Source organism: Strongylocentrotus purpuratus, unplaced genomic scaffold (genome assembly GCF_000002235.5).
Source record: "Strongylocentrotus purpuratus isolate Spur 01 unplaced genomic scaffold, Spur_5.0 spur5_contig_28, whole genome shotgun sequence".
Taxonomy (NCBI): Eukaryota; Metazoa; Echinodermata; class Echinoidea; order Camarodonta; family Strongylocentrotidae; genus Strongylocentrotus; species Strongylocentrotus purpuratus.
The window spans coordinates 32,501-49,449 of NW_022144930.1; the positions used below are offsets into that span (position 1 = coordinate 32,501).

Consider the following 16,949-nt stretch of genomic DNA (forward strand, 5'->3'; position numbering starts at 1 on the left):
ACATTTTTATCAATCATAGATTAGAGTACGTTGTTAATTGACATTGTTATAGTTTTTAGTCCAAAATTAGATAAACGCATACTACTCGGAGCAAAGTCATACGACAAAGACACAGGTGCCTCGTAACGTGCAGTGTAAAATTTAATACGATGTACAATATTCAATAATAGGGCAAAACCCCTATTATGTACAAGCCCAAACAATAATTACATGTACCTGACTCCCGATAAACGCCTGTTTAGGACAACAATCCCTAAAATTCTATAACCCCTTTAAAAAGTGTCGTGATATACGTTTTTGCGGGGCAGGAGGTGGGAGCAGTCTTTCGTACAAGGTATGTTCGCGCAGAGAGGTAGTGCTCCGGATGCAATATCTTAATGTACATTAACCATGGTTAGGCCTACTATCAGTAGCCAAGAGTAGGCTCAAAATATAATTCACATATTATCGGCAAAGAAATAAGAGAATTAAATTGGAAGGGATTTAGTCCTTTTTAATTGTTCCTGAATGTCCCAATTACCCTTATAGGGCGACAGTGGCGGCCCCCTGGTGGCGTATCCATCGAGTAACACCGACCAGTACTATCAGATTGGTGTGGTGAGCTGGGGGAATGGGTGTGGCGAACCGAACTCACCCGGAGTCTACACCAGGGTCACACGTTATGAAGACTGGATTCGATCTTTCTTTAACACCCCAACTCAAGAGTCATGTAAGTTTAATGGCTATTTGTAAAGCGCTATATCCATTTCACAGACATGTTCAAAGCGCTGAGATTATACATGAATAAAGTTAACTACAATTATGTGTAAATTGCAAATTGCAATACAGAGTCATGAACAATATAATAAGAGTAAAACAGAGTGCTTCGAAAAAATAAGTTGACATGCATAATACAGTAAGGAAATATATATGCTATGACGGATCAGTATCAAATTAATCTAAATCGGATTTGAACACGTGCATTTTAAGAGAAGACTCATGAGTTTACAGTTGCTATTTCCTTTAGAGGCTGTGGTAATTCATTCCATAGAACTGATCCAGCATATGTGCAAAAGATTGATCCCTCCACGAACTGTTGTTTTGGGGGACTACAAGAATAGAAGAGTTAGAAGATCGAAGTTGTCTACGAAGATTATGGAAAGTGAAAAAAGTAAAGTTGTACTTAGGGGAAGCACCACGCAAACAATGAAAACAAAGTAACAAAATCTTAAATATTTTCAAAAATTAAATTGGCATTCAATGGGGAGATTCCAAAATGAGAGTTACGTGGGTAGATCTCTTAGATAAAGTAAAATGCGGGCAGCAGTATTTTGTAATTCCTGCAAACGAGAGAGTTGTGTTTTCAAGTGAGTAAAGTGGTACATAGGAGAATCACAAAAGTCTAAACGAGATGAAATGAGGGCATGGACGATCTTTTCAGTTGCAGAACGTGTGAGATATTTACACATTAAGTTGAGCTCCTAATCCTATAGGATATTCCATGCATGCTTGGATGATTTTATCACATACATGTGTTATGCAATTTTTCACTTCTAGTCATTTTTGCAAACCAATTTATCAATCGGCTATCCCGCAGAAGGCCGTATCGTTGTCAAGTGGGCTGCAGAGCCGAGTACAAATAACACTACATCTTTCATACGAAGTAATGGGAAAGTAATTATGAAGCCATAGCTCCCATAGCTCAGAGAGCTGTGTTTCTCACGAGACAAAATTTAAGTTACATTATTTGTGGTTGTGTGCGGACATAATAACTTGTAGCTAATCGACAAATCTTGCCAAATTGACCAGCAACTCAAATTGATTTACTAAAAACTTCTTTCCATCCACGATATTTCAGATGTACCATGCGCTTGTGATGATACCAAAAAGATGTCTTCATCGACGATAGCAGCTATCTCAGTGTTATCTGTATTGCTCGCCATTTTCATATGCATCAGTGTAGCTTTTGGAATTTCTTGGTACAGACAGGATAAATAGGGTCAGAGCAAGTAGGTGTTCAGAGTACCCATTCCCCAAAGTTCGTATTTTTAAAGTTCCCTTTTGAATGAAAAGGAATATTTGCTTGAATATGACACAGTTTGCTTTGCTTGACGCAGTTTTCCATGATGATTGAGGTAATCTGACATTTGGCTATGATGTTGCAGAAAACTTCGATTGAAAATGTAAATAGAGTCTGTATAAATGAGTGAATATCTTCATTAAGATAAATGCCTCCAGTGGTCAGATTAATTTCAAAAGTGTTTTTCATATAGGTGAAGCTGGGAAATCGATTTCTTTCTGATCATTAAAGGTAATACAAAGTTTTGGGAAATTTTGCAAATTGGCTGAATAGGGATTCTTTACAATTTTGATATATTTGGATGCCCCTGTGGATGTTTTATAAGCACTAGAAAATTTAGTCCCTAAAACACTTCTGCTTTCGAGAAAAATTTAATATCAAAATTTACCGGTGCTCCCGGTAAATGTTGATAAATTTCAAATAGCGCCTACGGCCATACAATGGTAGCTATGACCATGAAAATCTCAGAATATGTAGTTGAAATATATACTTTCCAAATGGAAATAACCAATTGGTCGATTTTAGTCAAGAAATATTGTTTTATAGCTTAATTAATATCTTGACCTTGAGAGGGAGCTATAAAGCACAAAGAATTAATTTTTTACAATTTCATAACTCAGTTAGACTCGATTATAACCCGGACAACGATCACTGAATATTGTAGGATCGCATTTGCTTCCAATATGTTCATTTGAACCAAATTCATGACCCCATACCAAAACTTTGTATTACATTTAAGAAATATAGTGTAGCCTTATAAGTATATCTGTACAATTTCTGTCTATATATTTAAGATGATTTTAGGTTATAGCCACCATTGCTATGTTGGTATATAGTACTTTCTCGTAAATTTAAATATCACTTGCATGAAAAATTAATATTACTGGCTTATAATCAATGGACTGATGGACTGTAGGGCCTCCACGGAAAACAGTATTTAACTACTGATGGAGCCACCCTACTAAAAAAAGACTAATAAATAAATAAATAAATAAATGACAAAAAAGTCGCTGATAGCTGTTATCTGTTCCATCCTTTGGTCGATTTTGAAACATCCTTATGGCATAATATTCGCTTTAGAAATACATGTATGGTGGTGTGACCATAGTTCGCTATATCAACAAATCGGTAAAATTTCGAAAATCTGATACCACCAATGGAAAGAGGAAACTAAAACTAGGCAGAGACCAACATTTTTTTATGGAACTTGGTGTAAAATTATGTAAATATTGACAAAAGATCGGAAAATGTTATTTTTGCGTTTTTTGCGTCCGTTCCGAAAAAATATGAAATTACCGACAAGGGTCTGGACATCTTTATTTTGAGAGCAGATGTCATCAAAACTATGAGTAAAACGTGGTACTAACTGATTTTGTAATATTTTGCCTTGCATAATGTGCATTTATTTTTATATTTGATGAACCTCTTTGAGAGAATAAATGAGCTGTAAACTTCCGTGCGCGAATTAAGGTCTCGGGTTATTTTTTTGTTGTTGAATTTTTCTTGAGTTCCAGCGCATTTCGATTCAACATTCAATAATTTTTTTTTAATGGTAAAAATCTCATGACTGGGGTAATTTATATTATGTCTGTACATTTGATTAAATTCAGAAAAAGATCCATTTTAGCAGTGTTTTTCATGTTTTTTTCTTTAAAAAAAAAATTAATTAATTAAAAAAATAGATATATAAACATATATATCTTTAGGGGTGTTTTAAAAAAAAGAGGGAACATGCATACGCGTACCCTAAATAACACCGAGTGGGGGGGGGGGGGGGTCTCTTTTTGTCCGTTGCTGCCGCATAGACATACACGCTAGTATAGGCAGAATCAGCTCGCTAATGTGCTAATGTGCTTATAAATTGTATACAATTTATGTTTAGTGTTAACACTTCTGTTCATCTTTACTCTAATAATAAAGACATTCTTGTATGTATTTTGTATTGAAGACATATTTTATGAAAGCTGTATTATTTCCTTCGTCACGTTCAGAAATGTAAGATTTCTAATATAGGCATATATTTGAAATAAAGAATTTATGTATCTGTGATTGTATTCTTCACAAGCAAGTTGATGGAGAGATCATTTTTATCTCCTCCTGAAACCGACGTTTTGTTTGGAAAATCAGAAGTTGAATTACGTCTTTATATAAATAAGAATCATTTATCACATCGTTGAGTTTATTTGTGGCTTTTTTTTTTCAGTACAGATCGATCAATCGATCTTATTTGCTGGGTGTATAAGCCACAAAGTTTGTGGCTTATACACGTTTAACGTGTTTAAATAATCGTTGAGTTTGTTGTATACTTAAAAAAGGAAGAAGGAGAAGAAGAAAACTTGTTTAAATCAATCACATGTACAATGTGAATAATGATGGTTTATCTAATAAGACCGAAATTTCATTATTTGTATTTTTTCTTCTTCCTGAGATGACTTTTATAGCCAAAATGTAGCACAGCAATACTATTTGTATACGTTCACTTAACTCTATTATTTCAGAAGCTGAAAACATTATATCGATACTTTGAAGCTTGTTATCGTTATGTTCAGATACTCCAATAGCCTACTTCCTCCGGCATTCCAAAACCTGTTTGTTATAAACGACACAATCCATACTTATCCGACATGAAACTCTCAGAATTGTCATTTACATCCCAAATGCTAATTGCTCATAAATCTATCCGACGCCATGGCCCTGGCACATGGAATAGTTTCCTAACTATACTGTAAAATCATCTACTATACGATATATTCTTTCATGGCTTCCATGCAGCGTCATTTATTATCTGCATACAAGTAATATATATTATAATAAGCGCTCCAAATACATGCACTCGCTCACATACTTGCACATGCACATACTTGAATACGAACATAAAAAGAAGTACGTTTCACAAAAGACTATTCAAACGTGGATTTTTTTTCCCCTTCGAATTCGATACCAATGGTTTATAAATGTTGTTGAAATGATTTTTTTATTCTGCCCCCCCCCCCCCTCCCCAACGAAAGAAAAGTTTTGACTCATTACCGCATCCAAGGTATGTCATATGGATGTCAGATGCGTATCCGAACTATTATGTTGGATATGTATGTAATTCAACACTGTACGTATTACAAAAGGATCCACGTGGGCTGAAACAGCCACCGTTCTTCATTATTCCAAGGGAAATAGAGGGGAAAATTTGGTAGAGAAAGAAAACAAAACATCGATTTAATTCATAAGTATACGAATATGCCAAAATATATTACACCCCTGTCTACGAAGATTATAAATCCTTCTCATTATCATTTTTGAAAATATGATACTGTTCTACATGCCCTTTTGAAGGATAGACACATACTAACTGCTGGCTCTCAATCAGTTACAATTTTCTTTTTTTTAATTCTCCATTTTTTTCTCCATGCACATCAGAAATACATTATTGAAACTATATTTGTCTTCTGTTACATCAACAGTTTAACAAATATTTGTATCTTGAGTAGTCAATTTTATTTATATTATAAATGCAAATTACCTTGAATATAATTAATGTTTGAAGTTGTTGCAAAGGAAAATCAATAACATCCCTGTGGAGGAAAAAATATGAAAAAAAATAAATTCAAAAAAGGAGGGGGAGTATTGTATGTGGGCAGTACCTCCGGTCATGTTGACCATTATCGTAAGATATTTTTTATTGTTGAAAGATGATTTCTGCTACATGTCTTCTATTAAATCATGATTGATTTCGCAAGTTAAAAAATAACGACAGACCTACTTGCAGAAGGGTCCCTAAGCCGAATTGTTATCTTAAAAACAATCAAATATACATTAGACTTTAAACTATATTATAATTATATATGACTGATAAATACTGGCGGCGTGCTCAGAATCAAGCACTGATTTCGCACCGTGCACGGCTACAACTTCGATGGTTTCCAACACTCTGTAAGTAGTTTGTCTTATTTCTAACTATTACTGTACAATGATTTATGATAATGATTATATAATTATTATCCAAGGGATGAAAATCAAACTTCATGCTGGAGCCGGCCTTTTGGATTAGCACATTTATTTTACCAAATTCATAATGAGTTTTGTCAAAACATCTCTGTGATTGTCTCACTGTACACGTGGAGAATGTATTTTCACACTCAGAAATGACAAGGAAAAGCAAAATCACTGTTATTTCTTTAATTAAAAGCTCGCAATTTTTAGGCTGTAATGTTGCTGCCAATATGTATTCCTTAATTTGTGTAAATTATTATAATTGATTTGTAATGCTTTGTTAGAAACAGGAATAAAATTGAAATTGAACATGATTAGTAATGGATAAACAGTGAGCCAGGAAACGCATCGTGAAGGTGATAAGGACGTAAAATTTCGCGGGCTTTTAGAGCCCTTAATAAATGATAAAGACTATGCAAATATATAATTAGTGTACTTTAGACAAACGAAGATAATACACAGGAAATAGATAGGTATGATGCGTCAAGTTTGAATTGACCTTTGACCTTTCCTCATTAGAGCACTTGAAACAATGGCGTCACTTTCCTCAATGTTCGTGGTTCTGATGATTGCTGTAACAGCAATGGCAGCTGATTGGCAAGGTGAGCCCGTGATGAATAAAAATTCTGCACTACTTGTATCTATTTGCGCCCTCTATATACTAAACAATGCCTAATCGGTGCCCGTTGGTCCCCCATGATCCCCTTTTTCTTATGTTAATTGAGAGTTGATTTGATGAGATTACCACATGTCAGTGACCATGCAGGGAGGTCTAATCCCTCCTGGCCAAACTAGTGCGGACTAATTTTTGAAAACGGATTTATCACAATGTATCTGTTTCACAGAAGAGTGTATATGTCATATGTAATCTATCCGAAGTAACATTGTTCAGTGAAAGACTGAACCTACAATTTCATATTGATTGCTAACAAGAGCAAGGTTAACATATGGAAGCGAGATTGATGGGAGGTAAAAGTGGAAAAGAACAAAAAAAACGATCGAGATAGGAGAGAGAGAGAGAGAGAGAGAGGGGAGAGAGAGAGAGAAGAAGAAGAAAAAGAAAAAGAAGAAGAAAAAGAAAAAGAAGAAATGAGTGAAAGAGAGAGAGAGAGAGAGAGGAGAGAAGAAAAAGAAAAAGAAAAAGAAGAAGAAAAAGAAAAAGAAGAAATGAGTGAAAGAGAGAGAGAGAGAGAGAGAAGAAGAAGAAGAAGAAGAAGAAGAAAAAGAAAAAGAAAAAGAAGAAATGAGTGAAAGAGAGGGAGAGAGAGAGAAGAAGAAGAAGAAAAAAGAAGAAGAAGAAGAAGAAGAAGAAGAAGAAGAAGAAGTAGTAGAAGAAGAAGAAGAAAAAGAAGAACGAAGAAATGAGTGAAAGAGAGAAAGAGAGAAAAAGAGAGAGGGGGAGGGCGGATGGATGGGGAGGGGGGGGGGGTGGTAATCTTTATAGTACCCATAATCGTGCCACAGTGGGAGCACTTTGGTATATTGGTTTAACCCAGGGGCGGATCTAGCTTTTTGCTAAGGGGGGGGTTGACCAAAATAATGACGATGCGGAGCATCGTCCACGAGCCGCGAAGCGGCGAGCCGATTTTTTTGGGGTGTTTATTTGAACCCCGTAAGTGATGTTTTCCTGGCATCTATTAACACAATGGAGACCATAAAAAGCAGTGCATGATAACGTCTTTTTAAATCGAGTAACAGTTAAATACACAGTTATATCCAGAGTTATCATGTGTTTGGTTAAGTTACCAGATGAGTTGAAAATCTTCTCACAATATTTGCACTTGAAAGGGTTTCTCTCCAGCGTGCGTTCTTTTTTCTTTTTTTTCTTTTTTCACTTCGGCGGTGGCCCGTGTCCTCAAAAAAGCTGATGGGGGGGGGGGGCAAGGGACTCTGTGACATTTGTTCGCCCAACCCCCCCCCCTCCCCCAAAAAGAAATAATAATAATAATAATAATAATAATAATAATAATAATAATAATAAATGAAATAAATACATAGAAATAGAATAAAATAAAATTACAAGTTTAAAAAAAAAGATAAGATTTTAAAAAATGGTCCCCGGATTTTTTTTGGGGGGTTGTAACCCCCCCAACCCCCCTCTAGATCCGCTTCTGGGTTTAGGCTCTTGACTTTTGTATGAGAGGTGCAGGGATCGATCTTTTCTCGTTATCAGCTTGCATCCTCAAATTAATCTGTCAGGCCCCAAAAGCGAGCGCAGCATTAATACTGAATAATATTATTCAACATTGTCATCATTACTACCACCATCATGATGATGATCATTATTATTATTATAATTATGATTATTACGACTGATATCATTATCATCATTTTATTTGTTAATATTATAATTTTGATCGTATTTGTTATTATTATTAATATTATCACCATAATTATCATAATTTTCATCATCAATGTTATTTTTATTTTTATCATTGTATTACTATTAACATTACAATAATACTATTATTATTATTTTCTATAATATCAATTATTATAACTGTTTTCCATTATTATTAGTATCATCATAATTATTATCATCATCATTATCACCATTAATATTATCATAATTTCGCATATATTAAATCATATCATTATTCCACTGAACTTGTTTTCTTCTATATTTAGCAAATCCTAATGATTGTGGGAAAACATACGAAGGAATGAGCTCTATGATCGTCGGCGGTCACCCAGCAAAGGAGTATGCGTGGCCATGGCAGGTTGCTATGTTCGAGGATGGGGAATTCATCTGTGGAGGCTCCTTGATTGACCCATGGTGGATCCTGACAGCTGCACATTGCGTGTAAGTCAAAGATGATGATGATGATGCAGAGGCAGCGCTTCTGGGGGGGGGGGCGTAGTGCCCCCTTTTTCAAGTACTCCCAAAAGCGCCCCTTTTTACACGGGAAAAGTGCCCTTTTTATTCTGACAAGTGCCCCTTATCCTTCGACAACGAAGTTCCCATTTTCCTTTGTACTAAGTGTCCCGCAATTTCCATTATCATAAGTGCCCTTTTTAATCTCTAGTAAGTGCCCCTTTTCAGTTTTGATTCGTGCACCCTTCACCTCTGATAATTGCCCTATTCAAATCTGAGAGGTGCCCTGTTTACTTTGACATTTGCCCCTTTTCCTTTGTAAGAGGAGCCCTTTCCCCTTTTAATAACTACCCCTTTTTAACTCAGATAAGCGCACCTTTTAATTTCACATGTGCCTCTTTTCCTTATATGATAAGTGTCTCATTTAAAACAAAAAGAGCTCTTTCCGCTTCTCATAAGTGCCCCTTTTCATCTCTGGTAAATGAACCTTTTCAGGTACGAGAAGTTATTTTTTTCTTCACTTCAGCTAAGTGCCCCCTTCACCTTCAATAATTGCCCCTATTCAACTCTGAGAGATGCTCGTTTTACTTTGACAAGTGCCCCTTCCTCTCCTGATAAGTGCTCTATTCCTCTCTGATGAGTGCCCTTTTTAACTTCTAATAACTGCACCTTTTATTTTTTTAAAGTGCTTCTTTTCTTTTCTAATAATGCTCCTTTTCTTCGTAAAAGTGCTCCTTCCCCTTCTCATAATTACCCTTTTTATTTTAACATGTGCCACCTTTTCTTATTAATATGAGCCACTTCCTCCTTTTCTTCAAAGCCCCGTTTCACCTCAGATAAATGCCCCTATTAAAATGTGATCGGTGCCCCTTTTCTTCAAAAAATGCACATTTCCCTTTATTATTAGTGCCCCTCTTCAGGTGCGAGTAGAGCCCCTTTTCACCTCTGATAATTTCCTTGTTATTAATGATGCGTGCCATTTTCTCTTTCCAATATGGGACCTATCCCCTTTTCATAAATGCCCATTTTCACCTCTTATTAATGCCCCTATCAAAATATGATGGGTTCCCCTTTTCCGTCGACAAATGCCCCTTCCCCATTCTCATAAGTGCCCTTTTTCATCCCTGATGAGTGCCTCTTTTTAGGTGTAATCTAATTATCTCTGATAATTACCCTTTGTACTTGTGCTCCTTTTATTTTCCAATAAATGTCTTATCCCTTTCGACAAGTGTCCCCTTTTCCTCTCATCACTAAACATACACCTACTAATTTAAAGTGACTAAGAGCAATTTCTCCCAAAGCTCGCTTGCATATATGAATGATAAAATTATCAAAGGCCTTTTCAGTCTTGCGTTATGAGAATGTTCTGATAATTTCTTTTCTTCTCTTATAAGAAGTTATTTTTTGCACTGCGACCTCACAAATCTTACAATTTGTCCTTACTTGCTTCGCTCGCTGGCAAATGAATATTCAGACCATCACACCCAACTGCAAAGTATGATGTTTAAGCAATATCTTTTATGATGTTGAAATAATCCCTGTTAATGTTATCAATACCAATGACTAACTTTTTTCATGTTTTTTTGCTTTGAGATCACATCATTCTTCAGTCTGCAGTGCCCTTTATAGTATTCAGTGGCGAATAGTAGACAGATCCAATTGTATTTTCTGTCACTGTTTAGAATGAGCAAATAATTCAATTTGGATAATCCTCCGAAACGATAGTATATAATTGAAACAAATTGAAATAAAAGCCTTGACAGTTCATATATATGCCTAAATAAAACACTTCAACAAAGGTTTAACAATATCATTTAATGCCACATTCTATTTTCTTTTCTTTTGAAGCGATACTTGTTTACTCTGCAGGCCAAAAGTATACGCTTTTAAAGTCGGTTCAAACAATTTATCTGACTTCACTGATGTCATTCAAGTACGTTGGGCCTCAAGAATCCTGGTCCATCCCGACTACGACTTTATAGATGCATTTAATAACGATAACGACATCGCTTTGTTTAAGATGACAGAACCATTTATCCTCAGCGAAGATTTCAAAGTGAATACGATTTGTCTTCCTACTGGCGACATGGATGACCAGTTCGTCGTCGGGCAGAATGCAACAGTCACTGGATGGGGAACACTACAAAGCGGGGGTGAGGACGATTTTTGGGTCATGTGGGGGAGAAATATTGGTTTTTCAGTTTTATTGTTTGATTTGTTGATAATATTTTTATTGCATGTCCAGTGACGAGGCATTTTTTTTCCAAGGAGGATTTAAAGGGGTGGTAATCAGTGTGGACAGTGGCGGATCCAGGGCGGGGGGGGGGCCGCCCCCCCCCCTGGGAAAAAACGTGTAAAAACACGTTAATTTTACCCTTTTTTTTTAGCTGGCCCCCCCCCCTAGAAATCCTGGATCCGCGTCTGCTTTATCTTTTGTTCTACATTCCTAACCATAATTATTGTCTCATGAATAAAATTTAACAAAGGAATACAATAAAGCAATGATGTATAAACAATTAACTTAGAGAAATTATAATAATGTGAAATATTAGCAGCTGCATTTTATTTAGATAATAGGCGTAAAATCGACATTAATGATTTGTAGGGTTTCTTGAGTGGCGGTTGATGGTGGAACATTAAGTGACAAGAAAAAAAGGTGTAGGTTCGCACAATAATAATCAAACTTTATACACTCATAACTAAATTTTGAAAAAGTTACGGAATAAAAAAAAAGGACATACAACAACAAAAAACGAGACAAAAACAAACAAGAAACAGTAGCAGGATGACAAGATGAGGATGATACATAAGGAAAATAACCTTAATTATATTCATCTTTGGATACCTGAAATAATTATATGCTTAGGGGTTTATTTTACGCGGGGGGGGGGGGGGGGTGATATCTTATGTCCGAAAACCAACTTTCCAGATTCTTAATTTTGCGAGAATGATTAAACGTTATTTATGTGATCAAAATACATTATATAAGCTGTAACATTTACATATTCGGTCTTTTCGTTGCCCGAATGTCAAAATCCTCGGGGCGAGGGGCTACCTCTACCCCACCCCAGTTCGTTTATGCAATGAACAACTCCAGTCAAATTTAATAGGCCTGTATCTTGCCACTTCGCTATTCATGAATTGCATTGTACCCTTCCTTTTCAACCAAATGTACCAGTATCACAAGCACAGAAATAAATAATACCCTATGATATCATAATGTTATAACGTTTAAAGGTATTACAAAGTTTTGGTAAATTTTGAAAATTGGCTGGATAGTGATTCTTTACAATTATGATATATTTGGATGCCCTTATGGATGTATTATAAGCACTTAAAAATTTAGCCCCTAAAACACTTCTGCTTTCGAGATAAATTGAATATACAAATTTACCGGTGCTCCCGGTAAATTTTGAGAAATTTCAAATAGCGCCTACGACCATACGATGGTAGCTGCGACCATGAAAATCTCAGAATATGTAGTTGTGATATATATATTCCAAACGGTAATAGCAAATCGGTCGATTTTATTCAAAGAACGTTGTTTTATAACTAAATTAATATATTGACATTGAGAGGGCGCTATACAACATAAAGAGTTATTATTTACAATTTCATCACTTTAGACTCGATTTCAACCACGACAACGATCACTGAATATTGTAGGATCGCCTATGCTTCAATATGGTTCATTTGAACCAAATTCATGACCCCATACCAAAACTTTGTAATACCTTTAATTTATGAAGAAGAAAAAAAAGAAAGAATTCAGCGATATACCGTGACAAATAATGATAATAAATACTGCTGATGATGATGATAATAATAAAGATAAAAATAATAATAATAAAATGTAATAACATTGCTATTTCCGAATTCTACGCAATTGTACATTTTCAATAGTGTTGTGAGTCCTTATTTCTTATATTATTCCACTATGTAAAAACGACTTATATCCGTGTTTCCATATGAATATGTCATTGTACATTTGCTACTGTGTATTATCTATTTGTGTATATTATTTTCTATTGTATATTGTTCATGTGCTTTATCTAATGCTAACAACTAAATTTCCAAATGGACCAATATAATAATCTGAATCTGAATCTGAATCTGAAATACTTACGTATTTCTTATTTGTTTCTCTTTCAATAATAGCGGCCGAAAACCCTGACAGGTTATATGAGGCAGTTGTTCCCATCCACGACTGGGCAAAGTGCAATCAGTCCCTAGCAGGAAAGGCATCTTATTTACTGATAACATGATCTGTGTAGGATACGAAGAGGGCGGTGTGATTCTTGCCAGGTAATAGTCATTCTACGAATGTCAACAAATGAATTTCAATGAAAATATTTAACTTTTCATCACAACGTGCGTCTTTTTCTGTTAAAATTAATCATTTTTCCATCGATTTAGGTTCAGTCAGTCAATGCATTTGCGAGAGAAAAGCGATTACAAAAAATTTGACGTATAACACCCCGCCCCTTCCGTTTTTAGTGTAATCCTGAAAGGACAAGTCCACTCGAAAAATAAATTCAATAAAAGCAGAAAAATCAGACAAACCAATCAAAAAAAGTTTGAGCAAAATCGGATAACTAATAAGGAAGTTATGAATTTTTGAAAAATATGTAAAACTATGGAACAATGAGAATCACAAAACAGTTTGTGACGCCATGTCCTCACTATTTATCAGTTTCATGAAACAATTAGTCGGTGGTTTTCACCGACTAATATCATGTTCACCGACAATTTAGTCAGTGCTGACTAAATTTGACCAATCACAGGCCTGGAAAATAGTCGGTGACAAAAGAATTGCCGGTGAACATGATATTAATATTAATTGTTTCATGAAACGCCCCCAGGCCTTCTCAACTAGTTTATTAGAAGTGCCAACACAAAAATAATTTGTAGTTGAAGTGCCAAACTGTATGTTTTGTTTCTGTGCTGCGAGGGAGCGTAGCGACCGAGCCGACAGCGGGGATGCAGGGGACGCAGCCCCCTGAAGCTGTTGGATTTTAGGGCACAATCTAAAGGCCCAGATGTGGCATTTTAACACCTTTTTATTCCCAAATATTTCAATCATAATTTCATATTGATGTGAAAAAATTAGTACAATTCGTGGGTACAATTCCATTGGATGTAAATTTATATGTACCTGTAGTTATTTTGGTGCAATAAACACAGGATAATAAAGCCTCGATCGGTCACAAATGCCATTACGAACTGCTACGAACGCCGTACGAACGTTTTTCAGACAATGGAAATTCGAGAAGACAATGGAAAAACAGGGAGATTCGTACGAAATTATCGTTCGTACGAACCTTTGCGGAAATTGCCCCCGACTCCCGTCGGGTGATTTGGAAGGGAACGTGGGCCCAGAAGCTCGCGCATGCGCAGGGAATAAATATGTCGTCACGCTTAGTAGCCCACGTCGGGTGCCTAAAATCGAAAGCTCGCTATTTTCCAGTTAAGACGGGGTTTTATATCCTTGATCCAAGATAATCTAATCCACAGATGCATAGAATAACATACAAACAAAGTAACTAACTAACAAACTAACTAACTAATAACAATTGTCCTCGAATTTCCAAATTACCCTTATAGGGTGACAGTGGCGGTCCCTTAGTGGCGTATCCATCGAATAACACCGACCAGTACTATCAGATTGGGTGGTGAGCTGGGGGTATGGGTGTGGCAATCCGAATTCACCTGGAGTCTACACAATGTCACACGTTATGAAGACTGGATTCGATCATTCCTTAACACTCCAACTCAAAAATCATGTAAGTTGAAGGCGTGAAGATAATTAATACATTTTATCACATATTACGCAATATTTACTTCGTTTCATTTCTTTGGGGAAACCAATAAACCACTCGGCTGTCAAGCAGAAGGTCGTATTAAGTATGGCAGTAACGGCCTTCTTCAAAACCGGTCTGCTCAAGGGAGTAAGCGGACACTTTTTTTTTTTTTTTGGTCTCGAAATTTTGAAAATTTGACATTTTTCTTCTTGGGGGGGGGGGGGGGGGGGGTAAGGTCATCTTTTTAGGTTAGCCGTGGGCATATTATTATTTTTTTTATTTTTTTTTATAATTAAAAAAAAAAAAAAAATCCAAAGGGGGGGGTTTTAGGTTTTTTTAGGGGGTTTTAGGGGGGTTTACACACATAAAAATACCAAGGGGGGGGGGGGTTTGAACCCTCAAACCCCCCCCCCCTGCGTACGCCCCTGTCCCCGGTAGACCGACAGCCCGGGAGACCGACAATTTTGGTCTCGTTGTCTTGTGGGCTGCAGAGCCGATTAATATAACATGACATGACATCTCCATAGTAATTATGACGCCATAGCTCAGAAAGCTGTATATCTCACGATACAACATTTTAGTTAAGTATTATTTGTGGTTGCGGACATAGCAGTTCACGGTTGCAATCTGAGCATGAGCAGACAAAGGTCATTGCAGAACAAATTTTTAAATACACCGAGACGAAATACTGGATACGTGCTCATGAAAGTTATGTAACATTATTCATTCATGCACATTCAGTGCACTCCATGATACACAGGTGGAAGTATTCTTTGAAAAGGGGAACAAAGGCTATTTATAAAGCACCTCCATCGCATGTAAGGGGTGATTATTTCAAAATGTACAAAGTGGGACCTCTTTATGTTTTGAAGATCTGTGGATATTCGAGGTCATTGCAGTAAGGTGCTAACCGTGCACTGGTCTATTATATGTAGCTTATTGAAAATGTTGACCATCTGACCAATAACCAATAGATTTACTAATACCTCCTTTCCATTCACGATATTTCAGATGTAGCATGTGCTTGTGATGAAACCCAAGAGATGCCTCCGGAGGGGATGCATTCGTCGACGATAGCAGCTATTTCAGTATTATCTGGAATGCTCGCCATTTTCATCTGCATCAGTGTAGCTCTAGGAATTTATTTGTGCAGACAGAATAAAAAAGGTTCAGAGAATATAGACACTAAACATCTTCAAGTTGATTTTTAAAAGTTCCCTTACGAATGAAAAGGAATTTTTGCTTGAATATGACACGGTTTTGGTTTGCTTGACACAGTTTTCCATGATGATTGAGGTATTCCGACTTTGGCTATGGTGTCGCCGAAAAATTCGATTGAAAATATAAATGAAAAATAGAGTCCGTATAAATGAGTGAATACTAGTATAACATCATTAAGATAAATGCCTCCGGTAATGAGATTAATTTCAAAGTGTTTTTCATATAGGTGTAGCTGGGAAATCGATTTCTTTCTGATCATTAAGAAATATAGTGTAGCCTATATATTCTGTACAATTTATGTCTATATATTTAAGATGAGTTTAGGTTATAGCCACCATTGATATGTTGGTATATAGTTACTTTCTCGTAAATTTAAATATCACTTGCATGAAAAACTAATATTACTGGCTTATAATCAATAACTCATGACAAAAAATAGTCGCTGATAGCTGTAATCTCTTCCATCCTTGCCTTGGTCGATTTCGAAATATTCGTATGGCCTAACATGATTCGCTTTAGAAATATATGTATGGTGGGTGACCATAGTTCGAGCGTGGCCTTAGTTCGCTGTTCTCAACAAATCGGTAAGATTTCGAAAATCTAATATATACTACCAATGGAAAGAAGAACCTAAAATTAGACAGAGACCAATATTTGTTATGGAACTTGGTGTAAAATTATGAAAATATTGACAAAAGATCGGAAAATGTTGTGTTTTTTTGCGTACGTTCCGAAAAATATGAAATTACCGACAAGGGTCTGGACATTTTTATTTGAGAGCAGGAGATGTCATCAAAACTATGAGGAAACGTGGTACTAAACTAATTTGTAATATTTTCTTTGCATAATGTGCATTATTTTTATATTGATTAACCTCTTTGGGTGGGGGGTTTAAATAAGTCGTAACTTTCGTGCGCGAGATTAAGGTCTCGGTTTTTTGTTGTTGATTTTTTGAGTTCCAGCGCATTTCGATTCAACATCGATTTTTGAAATTCGCGATAATATATTCCGGAATTCCTTGACGATAATGTTCTAGTTGCACCGATTTGTAATAAAAAACTTTATAGTC

General features: G+C 36.0%; 1 protein-coding gene across 1 annotated transcript in view; it reads left to right on the forward strand.

Annotated features, from left to right (window-relative positions):
• LOC115922975 (transmembrane protease serine 13-like) overlaps nucleotides 1–8,846 on the forward strand; it is a gene marked incomplete at its 3' end in the record, with an annotated part of 12,010 nt that extends 3,164 nt beyond the window's left edge. Inside the window, 2 exon segments of the mRNA XM_030982886.1 lie at nucleotides 529–709; nucleotides 8,672–8,846. Of these exon segments, the coding sequence (XP_030838746.1) occupies nucleotides 529–709; nucleotides 8,672–8,846 (356 nt within the window).
• Nucleotides 8,847–16,949: the final 8,103 nt, after the last annotated feature.